Source organism: Muntiacus reevesi, chromosome 3, assembly GCF_963930625.1.
Source record: "Muntiacus reevesi chromosome 3, mMunRee1.1, whole genome shotgun sequence".
NCBI lineage: Eukaryota > Metazoa > Chordata > Mammalia > Artiodactyla > Cervidae > Muntiacus > Muntiacus reevesi.
Genome location: NC_089251.1, coordinates 59,180,941 through 59,201,388, shown reverse-complemented (window position 1 = coordinate 59,201,388; position 20,448 = coordinate 59,180,941). Strand labels below are relative to the sequence as shown.

The following is a 20,448-nucleotide window of genomic DNA, read 5'->3' as shown; positions in this document are numbered from 1 at the left end:
TCTAAGAATCAGAGTCTCACAAAACCAATTATAATACTGCCCTCAAAGAAGGTTCCTTCTAAGTAGTTCACCATGTTATTAAGTATTACCTCTGGACATTACAGAAAAAATAATGACATTAAGTTGTTTAGACGAATGAACACAGACATCTGTAATTTACACTGAAGTGCTCTCTCTAGGTCGGCCTACCTCTCCAGTAATTCTCTGCTCTCCTGCGCATCTCTCATGGACAGCGTGAGAACCATCAGGTTAGCATAGGCTACAAGTAAGTCCTGACTGGTTGTTCGCCAGTTATTTTTATCAGACTCCAAACACTGTGAAGATTCCAGGTATTCCTGTAGTGCAAAAAGAACTCTAAGTTACAAAACTGTATCATGTGTTACAAAACTCAAGTGTTTTAGGACTACAAACCCCTTTGCCCAGTCACAGGCTGAAAACCCATGTTGGTTTTAGATCAGCCTACAAAAACACCAAAAAATACACAAACATATTTCTCATATTTATCTCTTGAATCTGCTCATTGTAAATTGAAATCATGCTGGTAAAATCAGCTCATTTCACAGTTGCTACATATAAACAAAAGACACTTAGGTCATGGAGGGCAGTGGTTAAATACAAAGGGATATATGGTAATTGTGAGACCCAACAGCCCTTACCTACCTTAAGGGTCTGTACTACACAGGAATTCCATTCTAAACTTGAGCGCAGGGCTGTGTTCCTCTCAGCCTGGTGACAGTGGGCCACAGCATCCCTCAGCCTGCTGTTGGAGCGATACAGCTCCACCAGTCGGATGTTCACGTGTACATCATCAGGCCTTGCATAAAGTTCTGACTGAATCAAGTCGAAAAGTTTATTCCATCCATCTTCACCTTTACAATCTAAAAGCTGTTCCTATTTATAAAGAACCATTAATTAGAGAATCATTTGTGCAATTTTAAAAACATCATGGCTCCTATGAGTACCATCCCACTGTGTCTGGCTTTAGTCAATTCCCACCCTACATACCTCATTAGCACCGTTAGTCACTTCCAGAAGCTAAACTTCCAGAAAATACATGGAGAGAAACATCTGGGACTACAGAGCAGCAGGAGGGCCTGGACTCAGCTCAGAACATCCTTGTATACCCCTGTCATGACCAGAAGGGACCCTTGCACCCACGTGTCCTCACCCTCCATGTGCTCTGGATTTCAAGGCTGCTCAGTCCCCGCTCCTACTTCCCCACTGTGGAGCTCCTACTGTGCCACCATCTTCTTGGTCTTCACCTTTCCCCTTACTGAACGACAGTGCCATTCCAAGACAGCTGCCATCACTTATCCACTAATCTACATACAGGTGGAGGAGGTGGTGACCGACTCACTCCCAGGATCATCACCTGATCATGCCCCTCTTCTCCCAAAACTGTTTATAACATTTTACTAAAGGATGTGCTACCTGGTCACGCCTCCCACTCCTCCTTATCAGCACCTGGAATAGAACTACCTTCGTTCATCCTTAAGATACATCACTACAAGCAGCACAAGACACAGGAGAGCCTGGCCACTCTGCTGTTTCACAGCTTCACCTTCACCACTCCACACCAGCCTTAGCCATCCATGTGGCAAAATCCATACTCTGAACAAACCACTCAGACCACAGCAACCCTCTCATTCTCTCACCGCCCTGGGGCTAACACAGCCTCACTGCCGCATCTTCTGTCTCTACCGCATGAAAAGGTCCTTTTAATTTTCCATAAAACATACACATACACTTTCCTTCCCTGTCAAGCTGAAATACCAGAGTCTTGCATCCAATCACTCCCTACTTACAGATAGAGCCCTCAGTTAGCTCTCTCTGCCCCTCTCTGGAAGCCCCCATCTCAGCAGTCTCCACCCCAGTGCACTAACAGATGAGCATGTGAAGGGCATCTGGAAGCATGGGGAATTACAACCAGGCCAACTGATTCACCTTTATAATCTTAAACCATCAGACTGGCAATGCCTAGAAAAAAGTCCTAGTTTACTTCTAAAGACTCATTTTCTCCACTCCCTGAAGAGTTCACTTCATACTCCTCTTTCCTCTGACCCTCTCTTTAGGATCTCTGCTCATCCTCCACAGAGAAAATGGAAGCCATGGCCTGTAAGCTTCACTTCCCCTTCCTGCACTCACCTCCCGCCCACCGCCCAGTGATGCTGTCATCAATCTCCTCCTGGACCAGTTCCATAAATTTACACCTGGTCTATAACTTCAAAGAAGCCCTAGACATCAATTACATGTTTAAAATTAGGTAAAAGACCAGCAGCATTTCAGATGTTTTTCAAAAACTCTACTCTCAAACCCAAAAGAAAGCCTTCCTATCAATATTTGTGTTCATTAAAGAAGTGCCAAAAAACTAATCTTAAGTAAGCCTCAACTTCTAGGAGAAACAGAATTACTCTGCTTAATAGTTACAAATTTCATGGATTTCTAGGCCAAAAGTTCCAGGAAAAATATCTGACATAAGATTTATTAGTTTTAGACAACATTACTTTTAAAATCATTAAAGAAAATCAGGATGCTTCACCAACAATTAAACTTTTGTTACACTGCAAGAAAACAATCCCCTCCCATTAGACACATGGTCTATAACACCACTTTCACCAAACGGAATGGACTCTTGTGGCCAACGAAGAAAGTCAGGACCAATGAAAAATTATGTTTGAGGCATGAAACAAAGATACTAATAAGGGAAACAAATCTACACTATGAAACAACATTTTTGATTAATACTTAAAACCCAGGTGCTTATCTCAGGGAGGAAAAAAAAATGTTACTAGTATTTAATCTTCAGGGCTTTTAAAGACACTTTTGATTTAAAAATCTGTACACAATTGTTTTATACCTGATATGTAATAGCTAAAAATTGGAAACACAGAATTTCCTCCCAAAGTAAATGGTTCAATGGTGGAATACACCCGTATGAGGACATACTACTCAGCAAAAAGCAAGGAACCTATCCTGACACACACAACTTGAAAGGTCTCAAGGGCACCATGCAGAATGAAGAGCCAACTGCAAAAGGTCACATGATGCCTGCTTCTATTCATATGACATTTTTTAGTTACAAATTATAAAGACAGAGAACAAATTACCAGTTGGCAGAAGCTAAGGATGATGGGAAGGAGAGGTGGATGTGATCACAGAAACGGAGGCATGAGAGACACCCCCATGGTGATGCAGTGCTGGATACGCAGGTCTACACGTAACGGTGGAACAAGGACTACATGGGTACTGCACCCATGCCAAACGCTGTGGTGACTGTTCAACAATCCCACCAAGATGGAACCACCATTGAACCATGTACTTTCGGAGGAATTTCTGTTTCTGATTGGATGGAGCACACTCAAGACCTGTCTGTACGACCTCTGCAACTTCCTGAGAAAAATCTATAATTATTTCAATAAAAAACATTTAAGAATTCTATTGCAAACACGTATAAGTGAGGGATAAAAACAATGTAAATGAGAATTCCCCGCTTTTCCTGCAGGGGCCCTGGTTTCAATGCCTGGTTGGGGAACCAAGGTCGAACAAGTTGCACAGCAGGGGGAACCAATAGACAATTAAGATTACAGTTAAAATTCTGTTTGTCTAGCACATTTTGGAAAGTCTTTCTCCAAAAAGTCTCCTAGTAAACTATATTTCACTCAGTAAAGAATAACATGAAGAGCCAGTTAATACATTAGCAACAAATTTCTATCACTTTTAGTAGTCACCTTTAATACACTAGAGAAACTTTTAACCCCTGCTTAAAAATCTCACTATCCTATAACACAGTCTTTACCAAATTTATATAATGGTTCTTTAAAACTGTCATCTTCTGGGTAATTTTCACCCCATGAAGTGAAACTTTTATACCAGACAGAGTGCAATTTATAATAAATCTCAGCTCCACCATCCACTAATAGCTAAGGAACAGTAGAATCCCTAAAACAGTAACCACTGCAAAGGTAGATGAGATGCTTCTTGGAAAGCAAAGTGGTTCCTAGTGAAACAGCACACTGTGACACCTCACACACTGTCGAATGGCCATCACCGCCACAGTGACAGTTACTCTGCCTCATGCACACTGCAGTACTATTGCCAATGGCCACAGCTCTTATGTCACACCCCCAGACTTATATACAGTAACGGTCTATACCCCTAGGATCCCCATCCCCCTCCCTGCCACACTAGTTTACAGCTTACTACTTAAGTCATTTAAATTCCAAGTACTAGCAATACCTGTGTCTTTAACTTTTCTCCAACTGCTTTTATTATATGCTTTGTTTTCTTTAGTTTTTTTTACCTTTAGTTTATAAACTGCAGGACTTCCTGGAAAAAGTTTAGCTGCTCGTTCAACCCAGTATTTAGCTCTTCCATCAGTAACGTCATTTTTACAGAGCAATTCTGCAATCTTCAACACAAGATCTTTCTGTGTTGGGTTTAATTCCACTGAACGCTGATACCAAAAACAATTAAGAAATTAGTAGGATTCCTAAAGTCTATACACTCATACACAAAATTTAAAAACTTAACAAGTACTCCATTACAAACTATTTTTAAATGACAACATGTTACTTCAAAGTTGTTAAAATTAAACTGTCTGCAAGTTTTTTGAAAATGAATAAAAATTTTTTTATTTGGTAAATGCAAAAAAGAAAAGGAAGGAGGGAAGGAAAGGAACCATGTATTTCTCACTATAGTAAACTTAAAATTTACAAGTGTTAATATTCTTTTCCAAGTGCTAACTTCTCCATGACAAAATACTTTGGCACTCTTTAGGCTAAATATTTTAAAATCTGTTTCAAGCTTTTTTGCTTAATAATATGATGATATGAGTGCTTGTTTTCAAGACATCCATAAAACATACCTGAATTATTTACTACATAAATTAACCTGGACATTATGTGTGTGGTTATGTTCTAACCTTATACAGTTTACCTTGTAACATTCAACAGCTTTCTCTATGTTTTCCTCCACTTCGTAAAGAAGACCGAGAAATCTGTGAGCTTTGGGATCCCTTTCTTGCACATTAATATACGTAGATATATATCTGTTCAGAAATAATAATATAAAAACAATCTTTAAAATACCACATTTAGAACTGTGTTTATATGCAGAGAGAATACTTTATGCTAAGCAACCACTTATGAACACCACTATTTACTTAGAGCAGAGTACGAAGAAACTCAGAAGCATCCACAGGAAGAAACAGACAGCACCTAGACACAAAGTCGATAGCACCTACACACACAGTCGACAGCACCTAGACACACACACACACACACATACAAAGTCAAGGACACACTCACTTTGTCATTAAACACTACATTCACCAAAAGTTTTCCTCAGTGCTATCCACTCAAGAAATGAACACACAAGTTACCTTTTTTTCTATTACACTTTGGTAAAGCACTACAAAGTTTTGCAGAGAAATTACAAAGTGATTACAGTAAACCTTTAAGTTATCATAATGCAAAATACTAAAGAGCACTAATTCCCAAACAAACACTAAGATAATCTGTTCATCTTTTTTTTCCTTTCTCTTTTTCTGTTTATCTTTTAAACAATAACATCTAAGGGGACTGCACAGGAGTCACTCAGTATACCACCAAATGCAGATGACTTGACTACAAACAAGGATCTTCTAGGCCCAGTGAACGATATCAATCAGACCACAGATCAACACTGGAGGAAAAAGTGTCATTTTATAAAGTAATAAACTATAGCTGCTAGGTCAATAAAGGTGCTAACATTTTCTTATCAAAATTTTCATCTTACCATCAATGCCTTCAATAGCCTATCTCCCTCTTAATTTCCAGCTTTAAGCTACTGAAAATCAGGAGATCAGATCAACAACCTTCTTGGCCTTGGAGTATCACTCATTAGTAGTCAACTAAAGTTATCTCTGACACAAGCTATTCTCCCGCCCAGCAATTAGTTTAACCTTATACTCACTGCTATTTTCTAGCTGATGGAAGTAGCAGATAGCTAACCAGGAAGAAATCAAGATGTAAACATGGTTCTCTTTTATTCTAACCTAAAACAATCTCTAGAGAAAGTTTAATGCCAGACGATTTCTTGCCCGAGGTAGGGACAAGCAGCCAGCACGTAGAAAGCATCATTCTAGACTCAATCTTCACATAATCCACTCTTGTCCTCACCATCAATCTGAGGGATGAATCCCTCATTTCCGGGACATACTTAGAAAGAACTGCTAAAACACCCATTTTTATCCACTTCAAAGAAGAACATAAGAAAAGGCCCTGGTTTTAGACTTAAGGCAAGTTGACAGTTTGATACTTACTTTTTAGCAAGATCATATTCTTTAGCTTCATAATACAGCTTTGCAAAATAGAATCCTTTCATTGACTTCTAAAAAAAAAATTAAGAATTATTTTATTCTTCGTATTTCGAATTTTGCATATTTTTCATAAGAATTAAAATCTGTTGTAACAATGTTAACACCCACTCAGTACTCTTGACTGAAAAAAATCCCATGGACAGAAGAGTCTGGTGGGCTAGAGTTCATGGGGTCACAAAGAGTTGGACAAGACTGAGCACACAAGCAACCTAGCACTTAAAAGGTAAAAACTGCCTGGAGAAATGCACACATGTTCTAAAATCATGAAACTACGTCTAATTCTCATGAAACAACAAACAAATTTAAGAAAAACAAGACAAGATGACATCAGAAATTAAGAACTTATATATCAGCAAGAAACCTTAGGAACCATGTGGTGTTCCTCTCACTTTACAGCCAAGTAAACAGACAGAGCCCACTTTCCTGGTGGAGAAGTACACCAGAGAGAGACCTCACTTCTCCTGCCATGTGCACGCCTTTATGGGGGAAGAGTAACAAAGTACTGCAGAGCCACTGAGGCACTGGGGCTTCCGGGTCCAGTCACCGACCTCTCCACAGACCATTATCTTACACTCAAAGAGTTAGAGAGGCAGAAACAAAATTTGCCTTTCCTGGTATTAATTCTCCTGGTAATAATCCAAGTCCACACCCTGGTTCTTCTATGTCTATAGGCTCCAAAGTCCAGAATGCTGGAGCACACCAGATGGTGTCATACACACATGATTAAAGTACAGAGCATCAAACAACTTATTTCGAAAATGACAAAAGGACACAGAAAAATAAAAATCAATGTATTATGTGAAAAAAGCAATGTTTTCATTTACTGATTTTATTTCTAAAAAATATGGAAGTTAGATGTTGCTGTGCCTACTAGTCTCCAGGCATCATTCTGAGTGCTGGGGAATTGGCAGTAAACAAAGTCTGTCTTCAAGCAGGAAGCTTGCACTTCAGGAAGGGTGACAAGCAGACAATAATCTCCATGGAGGCAGGACAGAATGCTCTTACAGCACCTCATCAGTTCTCTATAGAACACCATATTTTGACAAAGCTACAATCAGTACTTATCCCAAAAAGCACAGGCACCCTAACAGTGCCTATCTAGGTGGGAGTTTCTCCTCCCTCAGCTGGTGAGGGTGGAGGCGCACATACAAGGCATCACATATTTTATACAATGGGAAAGAGACAGGCTTGTCAGGGAAGGTCTTGGGAAGTGGGATATTTGACTAGAAACTTGATTAATGTGCAGAAGTGGTTACCTGGGGCAGGTGAACTGCAAAAATTTAACACCTCTTCACTGTTTACTATGAAGTATTTCCATTTTCTCCTTTTTATGAACTCTACAGAAGACACTCCTGAATGGCACCCATCTTCCTGAAACACTCTTCTCATGTCTTCAACAAACACAGGTTCTCCTCACTTCACTTCTATCATGGTGGTCATTCCCTCTCCAGCTCCTCTTCTCTCTCAGACTGTCTCATCTGGGATATATAATCCATCTCACTGAGGACTACCCTGACTCCCAGATATGTGTCTTTAATTCTCCTGAGCTCTAAATTTATGTGCAAATGATCAAGATGTGATAGTTCTACCTTCTGGGATATCTCAATCCACAGTTTTCTACATCTCTACTGCTACTGTCAAAGTCCAGGCCTGCTATCTCCTCTCTGTGGGATGACTGAAATGGCTATTCCTGTCTCCCTCTCAAAGTTAATTTGTCAAAACATAACGCAAATGACACTGTGTATTTAAAACCGTAAACCCTTTTTTGGCTTCCATTACACTTTGAAAATATCCCTATTTCTCACCAAAGACTAGCATAACATGGCATCTGCCTAGCTCTCCAACTTTACCTTGTCTGCTCCATGCATGCTATGGTCTAAAACCAGTGACTAAAACCAGAATGCAACTGTACAACTGGGGCAGCCCTGAGCAGTCTGTTTAATTTAAACAGAGGTAACAGTAGGTACTGATATGATATGGTTTCTGCCCAGTACATTCAACATCAGAGTGAAGAAATTCAATGAAGTCAAATAAATGGCAGAGTAACTATGATTCTCTTCAGGTAGCCAACGCTTCATTATCTAATCAGAGTCATATATGAATTCATGACCAAGATTCTCACTAACCTAGTCAAAGGATAGCTAGGGGCAGTGAGTCTGAGGATCAGCTGAGGAAGAGCACCCGACTGGGCGTGCATGCCTCATGTCTGCATAGGAAAAGACACGAAGAGCAGAGCGAGAGGAGGGCCCCCAGCGCCACTCACCTCCCCTGCACACCATGGCGGTTAGGTCCAGTACACCTATCAGAGCATCACACAAGTATATCTTAAACCAAGCTGAGTAGAGAGTGGAAAATTCCAGTGAAGCAAACAGGAAAAACTCATTTTATCTAGGTTTTCACTAGGATTAAAGACCCTGAAAGTGGGTTCTCCCAATCCTTTTTATCTTTCTAGTTTTAAGTCAAGGTTATCAGAAAAGTTACCATACCAGCTTTAGGCAGTCAAACATTGAAAGAACTCACTTTTGGTCATGTCTTGCTATGCTTGTAGAGAAACTCATCTACCACTGGATCATTCACTCAGTAACAGAACTGCGTTTACATCTGCACTCAATGTAAACTGGGTTCAGACCTTCATGAGACAGGTTGATTTTACTCTAATGATAATGGTTGTTTCCTTAATAAGCCTCCTCAGAATAAGAGGAACCACGGTTCAGACAATGCGGGCATAGAGTCTGCCTGAGGAGCAACCTAGTCAAATAGAACATCCGTGAGTTTCTGACTGAATGCTTCTAAGAGTCCCATCTAGTCAGGACAACAGAGCCGCAACAGGTGGTATTTAAGATGGCAATGAAGCAATAAAGAGACACGAAGGAAACTTAAACCAATCCGAAAAGGCTACATTCTTAGGATTCCAACTTATATTACATTTTGGAAAAGGCAAAACTATGTAGACAGTAAAAACGTTAGAGGTAGCCTGGGCCTGCAGAGAAGAAGGTAGGAACATCAAAACACAGAGGATCTTTAGGGCAGCGAAGCTACTATGTATGACACAATAACAATGAATACATGTCTTTATACATTTGTCAAAACCCATGACTGTATCAAGAGTGAACTCTAAGGTAAACCATGGACTTTGGATGAAAATATTTAAGTTCATCAACTGTAACAAGTGTTCTATTCTGTGGGAAATGTTGACACTGGGGCAGGCAGGACGAATGTGGGAAAATTACCTTCATTACAATTTTGCTCTGAACTTGAAACTGTTCTAAAGTCTACTAAAAAAAAAATTTAACTCTAATTTTCCACAAAGTACCCTCAGCAAAATGAACCAAGAACACATTAAAACTATTATACACCATAACCAACACGAATTTTTGTCCGAGGAATGCAAGGTTGATTTCATACAAGACAATGAGTTAACTAATACATCACATTAAAAGAACAAAGGCAATAAACTGCAAGACTATGTCAAGTGCCATCAAAAGGAAAACAGTATGTGACAAAATCCAACATTCATTCATGATAAAAACTCTCAGAAAACTGATTCTCTCAGAAAGCAAAGAATATCCTCAACATGATCAGTTCAGTTCAGTTGCTCAGTCGTGTCCAACTCTTTGCGACCCCATGAAGCGCAGCACACCAGGCCTCCCTGTCCATCACCAACTCCCGGAGTTTACTCAAACCCATGTCCATCGAGTCGGTGATGCCATCCAACCATCTCATCCTCTGTCATCCCCCTCTCCTCCCGCCCCCAATCCCTCCCAGCATCAGGGTCTTTTCAGATGAGTCAGCTCTTCGCATCAGGTGGCCAAAGTATTGGAGTTTCAGCTTCAACATCAGTCCTTCCAATGAACACCCAGGACTGATCTAGGATGGACTGATTGGATCTCCTTGCAGCCCAAGGGACTCTCAAGAGTCTTCTCCAACACCACAGTTCAAAAGCATCAATTCTCTGGTGCTCAGCTTTCTTTATAGTCCAGCTCTCACATCCACACATGACCACTGGAAAATCCATAGCCTTGACGAGACGGACCTTTGTTGGCAAAGTAATGTCTCTGCTTTTTTAATATGCTGTCTAGGTTGGTCATAACTTTCAAGGAGTAAGCGTCTTTTAATTTCATGGCTGCAATCACCAACTGCAGTGATTTTGGAGCCCAGAAAAATAAAGTCAGTCACTGTTTCCCCATCTATTTGCCATGAAGTGATGGGACTGGATGCCATGATCTTAGTTTTTTGAATGTTGAGCTTAAAGCCAACTTTTTCACTCTCCTGTTTCACTTTCATCAAGAGGCTCTTTAGTTCTTCTTCACTTTCTGCCATAAGGGTAGTGTCATCTGCATATCTGAGGTTATTGATATTTCTCCCAGCAATCTTGATTCCAGCTTGTGCTTCATCCAGCCCAGCGTTTCTTATGATGTACTCTGCATATAAGTTAAATAAGCAGGATGACAATATAGAGCCTTGACATACTCCTTTTCCTATTTGGAACCAGTCTGTTGTTCCATGTCTAGTTCTAACTCTTGCTTCCTGACCTGCATACAGGTTTCTCAAGAGGCAGGTCAGGTTGTCTGGTATTCCCATCTCTTTCAGAATTTTCCTCAACATGATAAAGGTCATTAATGAAGAGATCACAGCTAACATCATGTGCAGGGCTTCCCAGGTGGTGCCAGTGGTAAAGAATCTGCCTGCTAAGCAGGAGATGCAGGTTCAATACCTGGGTCAGGAAGATCCACTGGAGAAAGAAATGGTAACCCACTATAGAATCCTTGCCTGGGAAATCCCATAGACAGAGGGACTTTTGTAGAGGATTTCTGGCAGGCTATAGTTCACAGGGTCACAAAAAAGTCAGACATGACTTAGCGACGAAACAACACCAACAGCAACACCACACTCAATGATGAAAGATTAAAGGCTTTCCCCTTAAGATCAGGAATGGCTTTCGGTGCTTCCATTCAACACTGAGTTGGAAATTTTAATCAGAACAATTTTAGACAGGAAAGAAATTACAAAAACAAAACAAAACTGAATTGAAAGGAAGCAGCAAAACTATCAATATCCATAGATGATGCAATCCTATATAAAGTCCCAAAAAATTCACAAGAAAACTACTATAGCTAAAAAGCTAATCCAGCAACACTACAGGACACAAGATTAGCACACAACAGTCAGCTGTGCTGAACAAGCAGAAGAGTGAATTGATAAAGCAATTTCAGTCACAAAAGCTTATGAAAGAATCAAATACCTGGGAGTAAAGTTACCCAAGGAGGCAAAAAACCTGTATGCTGATAAATTTAAAACACTGCTGAAAGGAATTAAAGACCCAAATAAACGGAAAGGTGTGTTCATGAATAGGATGACCTAATATTACCAATGGGTGAATACCACCCAAAGGAATCTACAGATTCAATGCAATCTCATGAGAATTCTAACAGCCTTTTTTGAAGAAATAGAAAGGTGAATCCTCAAATTCATATGGTATTATAAGGGGGCCCCAAACACACTCTAGAAATAGAATGAAGTTGAAAGACATACCACTTCCCCAATGCAAAACTTAGTATATGACTCCAGCAATCAAAACAACATGCCACTGACCCAAGGAGAGACATATAGACCAACTAAACAAAATTGAGAATTCAGAAACAAACCCATAAAGCTATGGACAATTAATTTCTGACATGCATGCCAAGTCTATTCAGTGGAAAAAGAACAGTCTCTTCAATAGACGGTGATGATACAATTGATTTTCCACGTGCAGAAGAATGAAATCACACCCCCTCCTCACACCATGTATACACCTTCCTCACACCAAGTATGCAAACTAACTCAAAATGGGTCAACATTAAGAACTAAAATTCACAAAACTCTCAGAAGAAAACATAGGGTTAAATCTCCGTTAGCTCACATTTGGCAATGTACTCTTAGATATAACACCAAAAACATAAGAAACAACAGATAAATGAGATTCATTAAAATTAAAAACGTTTTGCATCAACTGACATTACAAAAAAAAGTGAAAGGAAAACTTATAGAATGAGAAAAAACATTTGGAAATTATATCCAAAATATATAAAGTATTTCTACAACTCAGTAACAGACAAATATTCAATTAAAAAGCCCAAAGCAAAGTAGCTTTAGCTACTGCACTAAAGATATGCAAATGACCAATAAGCCATGCAAAGATGTTCAACATTATTAGTAATCGGGAAAATGCAAATCAAAGCCACAATAAAAAACCCCTACCAGGATGGCTCTAATTTTAAAAAGAAGAAAATAAAAAAGAATGTAGAGAAATTGAAATCCTCTTACACTGCTGATGGAGATAAAAAATGGTGCTGCCACTGTGGAAAACGGTTTGCAATTTATCTAAAGCTAAACACAGATTACAACCCAGCAATTCTACTCATGGGTACAAGTTCAAGAGTTAAAAACAAAATCTCAAATAGATATCTGCACACCCATGTTCTCAGCAGCATTACCCACAATAGCCAAAAGGCAGAAACAACTCAAGTGTCCTTCAACAGATAAAGGGATAAACAAAATGTGGTCTATACAGACAGTAGATTAATATAAGTGGCTCAGATCACACGACTGTTATTGCAAAATTCAGACTTAAATTGAAGAGAGTAGGAAAAACCACCAGGCCTTTCAGGTAGGACCAAAATAAAATCCCTTACGATTATACAGTAGAAGCGACAGACAGAGTAAAAAAAAAGTGACAAACAGATTCAAGGGATTAGATCTGATAGTGTGCCGACTATGGACGGAGGTGTGTACCACTGAACAAGACTGTGATCAAAACCATCCCCAAGAAAAAGAATGCAACAAGGCAAAATCGCAGTTTTGAGGAGGCCTTACAAATAGCTGAGAAAAGAAGAGAAGAAAAAAGCAAAGGAGAAAAGGAAAGATGTACCCACCTGAATGCAGAGTTCCAAAGAATGGCAAGGAGAGATAAGAAAGCCTTCCTCAGTGATCAGTGCAAAGAAATAGAGGAAAACAATAGAATGGGAAAGACTACAGATCTCTTCAAGAAAATTAGGGATACCAAGGGAACATTTAATGCAAAGTAGAGCACAATAAAGGACAGACATAGTATGGATCTAACAGAAGCAGAAGATATAAGAAGAGCTGGTAAGAACACACAGAACTATACAAAAAAATCTTTCCCTGATGCTGGGAAAGATTGAGGGCAGGAGGAGAAGGGGACGACAGAGGATGAGATGATTGGATGGCATCACCGACTCAATGGATATGGGTTTGGGTAGACTCCGGCAGTTGGTGATGGACAGGGAGGCTTGGCATGCTGCAGTTCATGGGGTCGCAGAGTCGACACGACTGAGCGACTGAACTGAACTGCTAGAAAAAAAAAGAACTTAATGACCTAGATAACCACAATGGTGTGATCACTAACCTAGAGTTAGACATCCTGGAGTGTGAAGTCAAGTGGATCTTAAGAAGTATTATGATGAAAAAAGCTACTGCAGGTGACGGAAATTCAGCTGAGCTATTTCAAATCCTAAAAGATGATGCTGTGAAAGTGCTGCACTCAATATGCCAGCACATTTGGAAAACTCAGCAGTGGCCACAGGACTGGAAAAGATCAGTTTTCATTCCAACCCCAAAGAAAGGCAACGCCAAAGAATGCTCAAACTACCGCATAACTGCGCTCATCTCACACGCTAGCAAGTTAGAGCTCAAAATCCTTCAAGCTAGGCTCCACCAGTATGTGAACTGAGAACTTCCAGATGTACAAGCTAGATTTAGAAAAGGCAGAGGAACCAGAGGTCAAATTGCCAAAGTCCAATGGATCACAGAAAAAGAGAATACCAGAAAAACACCTGCTTCATTGATTACGCTGAAATCTTTGACTGTATTGATCACAACAAACTGGGAAAAATTCTTAAATAGTGGGAATACCAGACCACCATTCCTGCCTCCTGAGAAACCTGCATGCAGATCAAGAAACAACAGTTAGAATCGGACATCAAACAGCTGACTGGTTCAAAATTGAGAAAGAAATACATCAAGGTTGTACACTGTCACCCTGCATAAGCTTATATGCAGAGTACATCATGGGAAATGCTGGGTTGGATGAATCACAAGCTGGGATCAAGGCTGATGGGAGAAATATCAACCACCTCAGATATGCAGATGACACCACCCTTATGGCAGAAAGAGAAGAGGAACTAAAGAGCCTCTTGATGAAAGTGAAAGAGGAGAGTGAAAAAGTTGGCTTAAAACTCAACATTCAAAAAACGAAGATCATGGCATCTGGTCCCATCACGTCATGGCAAATAGATGGGGGGAAAAATGGAAACAGTGACAGACTTTATTTTCTTGGGTTCAAAAATCACTGCAGATGGTGACTGTAGCCATGAAATTAAAAGACGCTTGCTCCTTGGAAGAAAAATTATGACAAACCTAGACAGCATATTAGAAAGCGGGGACATCACTTTGCTGACAAAGGTCAGTATAGTCAAAGCTATGGCTTTTTTCCCACTAGTCATGTATATATGTGAGAAAAGTGAAAGTCACTCAGTCATGTCCGACTCTTTGAAACACCATGGACTATACAATCCGTGGAATTCTCCAGGCCAGAATACTGAAGTGGGCAGCCTTTCCCTTCTCCAAGGATCTTCCCAACCTAGGGATTGAACCCAGGTCTCCCTCATTGCAGGCAGATTCTTTACCAGCTGAGCCACAAGGGAAGCCCAAGACTACTGGGAGTGGGTAGCTCATCCCTTCTCCAGCAGATCTTCCCCACACAGGAATCGAACCAGGGTCTCCTGAATTGCAGGTGGATTCTTTGCCAACTGAACTATGAGGGAAATTGGACCATAAAGAAGGTTGAGGGTCAAAGAATTGATATTTTTGAGCTGTCATGTTGGAGAAGACTCTTGAGAGTCCCTTGGACAGCAAGGAGCTCAAACAAGTCAATCCTGAAGGAAATCAACCTGGAATATTCATTGGAAGTACTGAAGTTGAAGCTGAAGCTCCAATACTTTGGCCACCGGGTATGAAGAGCCAAGTCATTGGAAAAGACCCTGATACTGGGAAAGACAAGGCAGGAGGAGAAGGGGTGACATAAGATGACTTGGTGGTGGCTCAGACGGTAAAGAATCTGCCTACAGTGCGGGAGACCTGGGTTGGGAAGATTCCCTGGAGGAGGCATGGCAATCCCCTCCAGTATTCTTGCCTGGAGAAACCCCATGGACAGGGGAGGCTGACGAGGTGCAGTCCACGGGGTCACAAAGAATCAGACAAGCCTGAGCGACTAAGCACAGCACATCTCACTAAAAGAGGATTATCTTTAGATAATTAAACAACAATTATTAAAGACTAACATACAGAATCATGAAATTTGGGGGAAACCCGATCATTTCTATCTCCAGTCGCCTCATTTTACAGGGAACTGAAGTCCAGTAGGTTAAGTGTCTTGTTGAAGCATACACAGCCAGTAAGGAGCACAGCCAATGCTACATAGCAGGACAATCCAGTTCCCTCAGTGCTGCTTTCCATGACACTTCACACCACTAGAAGCAAATACCTGATTTCACTTAAGTTGCTAAGCATCAACTGATGTGGGGCTGAAAACAGGAACATTCAGACTCGAGAGACACCACACTGCCCTTCACCTTACACAGTCAACAGACTCCCCCTCTCACATACACTCTCTGCAAAAAGGTGAAGCTAATATGTTTGTTATCAACTGATGGGCTCCAAATTTGTGGATTCCTGACAAGGGTGAGGGCGAGGGTTACAGAGAGGACAAGTAAAGTTGAGATACCCAACAGTGAGTTCCTAGTCCTGTTCTCTTGGAAGGTTAGGTTAAAGGAAATCTATCAAAAAATACAACAGAAGAAACAAAGAGAGAAAAATGTGGATGACCAAAGCAGAACCAACTTTCAGTCAATAAGAACATCAGAAAGATAAGGAAAAAAAAAGAGGGAGAGAGGAAAGAAAGAAAAAATGCTCAATGAAATACAAGATGTTCCAGAAGTGAAGGAAATAAGTTTGTCAACTGAAAGAAAACTTCCAGAAAATCTATAGGCTATCAAGAACAAGAATCACATATAACCTCCAACAGTACACTGCAATTATGCAGCAATGCCCTCAAAATTGAGAAAAAAAATCATTTCAAACCTAGCTTTGACAACCCAACTAAAGATTAGGTAAAGACATTTTTTTGTCAGTAGAAAGGGTTTAAAATGGGGAAAAGGATATCAACAAAGCAAGGGTTAGGGGCACTGACCCTCTGCACAGTTGAAAATCTATGGATACTTAACAGTCGTCCCCTTGTACACACACACACTCTCTCTCTCTCTCTCTCCCTCCAGAATCCTGGCTCCTCCATATCCAAGCTTCCACATCCTCATATTCAGCCAACCGTGGATCCCATAGCAGTGCTCTATGCATTCATCGAGAAAAAATACCAAAAAACCCCTTCATGTAAGTGGATCTGTGCTATTCAACGAGCAACTGTAATATGTATATTACTCAGAAGTATGACATACAGATGTTTAAGGCAGAACAAATAACCAAGAGCTGTCAAGCTGCCTCTGAGAAGCAGGAAATCGGGGGTGTGGAGTAGAAAGTCAACTAGATATAAAACTAAGAAAACTAAATAGAAGCCATCTGGGGGAAAAAAAAATGAAGTGACACTTTCAATAAAAGCAAAAGCAGGTGTTGGTTGTGTATGCTCAGTCTTGTCCAACTCTTTGAGACCCCATGGACTGTAGCCCGCCAGGTTCCTCTGTCCATGGAATTATCCAGGCAATAATACTGGAGTGGACTGCCATGTCCTCCTCCAGAGGATCTTCCCGACTCAGGGATGGAACTTGCACCTCCTGTACTGGCAGGAGGATTCTTTACCAACTGCACCACCTGCGAAGTCCTAACAAAATCAAAAGCAGGTGTAAAGCAGTAGAAAATAGCAAAATAAAAGACGAAGTAAAGAAATGAGTGGAAGCCTGAGAAGACATATGACTATGGACCCATTACAGCACTTAGAATTTGGACAACCCAGAAAACTGGTCTGTTCCAACATGGCCAGTGTCTGCCCAACTGGGTACCGAGTACATACACCCTAATCTTTTTATACACTTCACAGTCACTTTCTCTGCTCCCTCCATCATCTCCCTCCCAACCTGTCCAAAGCACCATGTTTTGTCATTTCACTCACACCTACAATTACAGCATTACTGTCATGTGTTCCAAAGTTTTTGTTTATTTTGTTGTTTCAGTTGCTGAGTCATGTCCGACTCTTTGGACCCCATGGACTATAGCCCACCAGGCTTCTCTGTCCATGGGATTTCCCAGGAAATACTGAAACGGGTAGTCATTTCCTTCTCCATGGGATCTTCCCAACACAGGGATCAAGCCCGAGTCTCCTGCATTGGCAGGTGGATTCTTCACCACTGATCTACCTGGGAAGCCAGGAAGACCTAATATACTCTTACCAAAGTCTAATTTAAAAGTTTCAGTTCATTTCTTGAGGTTAACCAGGATCCTGAGGGCAAGGGACCTTCCAACTCTGAACACCCATCCCTGATTCCTGGAGATTCACCCCAGGACCGCCTGAGAAGCAAGCCTTTATCAACTCTGCACCTGAGGCCTCCCTCAGTGTCTTGCTATTTTAGTGTGTGTGCTTAATCTTTCAGTCTTGTCCAACACTTGTGACCCCAGAGACTGTAGCTTGCCAGGCTCCTCTGTCCATGGGATTCTCCAGGCAAGAACACTGGATTGGGTTGCCATTTCCTTCTCCAGGGGATCCTCTCGAATAAAGGAATCAAACCCTGGTCTCCCTTATTGCAGGCAGACTCCTTACTAAGATACAAGGGAAGTCCCATGAAGCAACTGAAACAAAACAAATAAAAAGTTTGCTATTTTAGCACCAGATATTAAACCACTGAATCTGGGGGATTCTTTTTACTCTCTGCTTCTCTAGAGGTCCACCTAGGACCTTGTCCTGCAGTCTCTCTCCAGGACACTGACATCAAAGTTTTCTCCGGATGTTCATTAGCTATCCTTCAGCTTGTACAACAACTGTGACTCCAACCACAGCAGAAGCGCTTCTCCTGCAGGAAGTGGAATCGGTCCCCCAGTGGCTGTCCCCTAACCCTCTCCTCCTACCACCTTTCCTCCTGGTCTACGCCCTTGAGATCCAGGTATCAGGCTGCTAAATTTCAGGGACCTACCTTTGGGTTGTCTCCCAGAATATACGGTCTAACTATAGCTAGATAAGGGATGCTAACTCCTTGAATTATCATTTTAAACATTTCCATTATGATTAAAGCACCTCTTTTAGGTCTTTATCTGGGACCAAAAGTTATCTACTGCACTTGCTAATCAATGTCCCACTGAAGTCCCCAGGTTCAAAAGTCAATGATTTCTCCTTGTCTGAAGAAAAACATCTGGTTATAATACTCTTTATAAATGTAAAAGAGGTGACAATAGTAACCAATCCTTAAAGTTTTGTGCCCACTCTTCTTTGTTGATGGAAAAGTTCCCTAGTTCAAAGAACGTTCTAATTCCTGTCTAGACAGTGGTTTTTACGCTTTGGAGAGCCAGGGTCCCCACTAAAAATTTCTTAAAAGCGCTAAACTTGCTTTAGAAGAAAAAAAAAAAAAACAAAAACGGCCACATCAGTTTCAGGGGCAGAGAACGTTTAATGAGCTTCCGTTTTTGACTCTGTTAGGTACATTTGTATTCACAGCTATGCCAGCAGTTTGAAGTTACTATCTGAAGGTCGGCACCTATTCTCCTCATCCAGACGCACAGGCTGTAACCCACTCCATATTCCTAAAAGAAACGAAATCACACCCACTGCCAAAACCCTGCTGAGCTACCATGTGCCCCCGGAAAAGTATCTTTAACCTCCCCAGGTCCCAACAGCCACAGGGTTGTCGGGAGCACAAAGCAAAATAATATTTGCCTAACATGTGGTAACCAAGACACTATTACGGTGCCGTTATAATCCTGACTGTCCACTGGTTTTGTTTTTAATTTCCTCATACATCTTTATTCGCATAGGTTCCAGCCCAGAACACCTGGAATGACTGTCCCTGTAACAGTCACATCTACTGAGAGCCACGTGCCAAGCACTGCCCTAAACGTTTATCATGGCACATCCTAAAAACTCCTATCGATACCCTAACTTCCAACCTATTAACGAAATAAGCGGCAGTTGTCTCGAATCCCATAGCGCGTGCTTGGCAGAGCTGCGACTCGGCCCCGGGCAGCGACTCCGGGTCCGGCGCCCCCTTCGCCCACCCTCTGGCATCAAGGTCCGCGGGATCCGCTAGGCACCCAGTTAGCTATCTACCCCGGAGATGGCAAAGTACCCCGAGAGGCGTCGTCGGAAGGCCAAAGACTCTACCCCAGAAACAAGGCCCGGAAGGAATTCAGAACCACCGGGACTCCGTTGAAACACAAAATGCCCGGAAAGCAGTTTCCAAAGCGGTGAGTGAGAGGCGGCAGGGCGGCTGCGCCTCGGCGTAGAGGCCAGGCCGCCCGAGCGCCGGGAACGAAGAGCAGGAAACGAAACAGGAAGACGAGAAACAGAGAGCGCCAACGCCCGCCCGCCGCCTCCCCGTCCCCCGCCCGCCGCCGGCCGGCCGCGCCTCAGCGGGAGCCATGGCGCCGCTGCCGCGGGCCCGCCCGGAGGCCGTGGCCCCGGCCCGCTCACCTCCCGGGGTGACGGGGCAGAGCCCTGCACCGAAGCGATGTATCGCTCTACGTCGGCCTTACTGCGCCTCATCGTGCCGCCGATTAGGCTCTGGGTAACGAACGCCAGCGCCGAGGCCGCAGCGGCCTCCGTCGTCTCGGGAGCGCGCCGCCCGAAGGTCCGTGACGCAGCGCCGTCGCCAGCGAGAGGGCGACGCGCCTGCGTGGGTGCGTGCATGCGTAACGGCTGCGTCAATCCTGTGCGCCGCGCAGACCCGCGGTCGCCGGCGCGCGGAGGAGACTGCTGTTGCGCAGCGCGGGAATGCGAAGCTCTCGGGGCGTGTGACGCGGTTGGAAGTGCGTAAGGATGACTCGGGCCTGTAGCAGCTGCGTCCGGAAATAACCGGTCCGCAGGCTCTCGAGCCGGA

The 20,448-nt window shown here is 42.2% G+C and overlaps 1 protein-coding gene across 4 annotated transcripts in view; it reads right to left on the bottom strand.

Moving 5' to 3' along the window:
- Nucleotides 1-20,226, bottom strand: part of LOC136164359 (E3 SUMO-protein ligase RanBP2-like) — a 57,852-nt gene extending 37,626 nt beyond the window's left edge. Inside the window, exons 1-6 of one of the 4 annotated variants that reach the window (XM_065929209.1) lie at nucleotides 20,043-20,226; nucleotides 6,302-6,369; nucleotides 4,936-5,047; nucleotides 4,301-4,453; nucleotides 661-891; nucleotides 190-335 (exon numbers count right to left, since the gene is read on the bottom strand). In XM_065929209.1, the coding sequence (XP_065785281.1) occupies nucleotides 190-335; nucleotides 661-891; nucleotides 4,301-4,453; nucleotides 4,936-5,047; nucleotides 6,302-6,369; nucleotides 20,043-20,114 (782 nt within the window). In that variant the 5' untranslated portion in view covers nucleotides 20,115-20,226. The remainder of the gene's footprint in view (nucleotides 1-189; nucleotides 336-660; nucleotides 892-4,300; nucleotides 4,454-4,935; nucleotides 5,048-6,301; nucleotides 6,370-20,042) is intronic. The other 3 variants (XM_065929210.1, XM_065929211.1, XM_065929212.1) reach the window with 3 other exon arrangements.
- Between the last annotated feature and the right edge of the window lie 222 nt (nucleotides 20,227-20,448).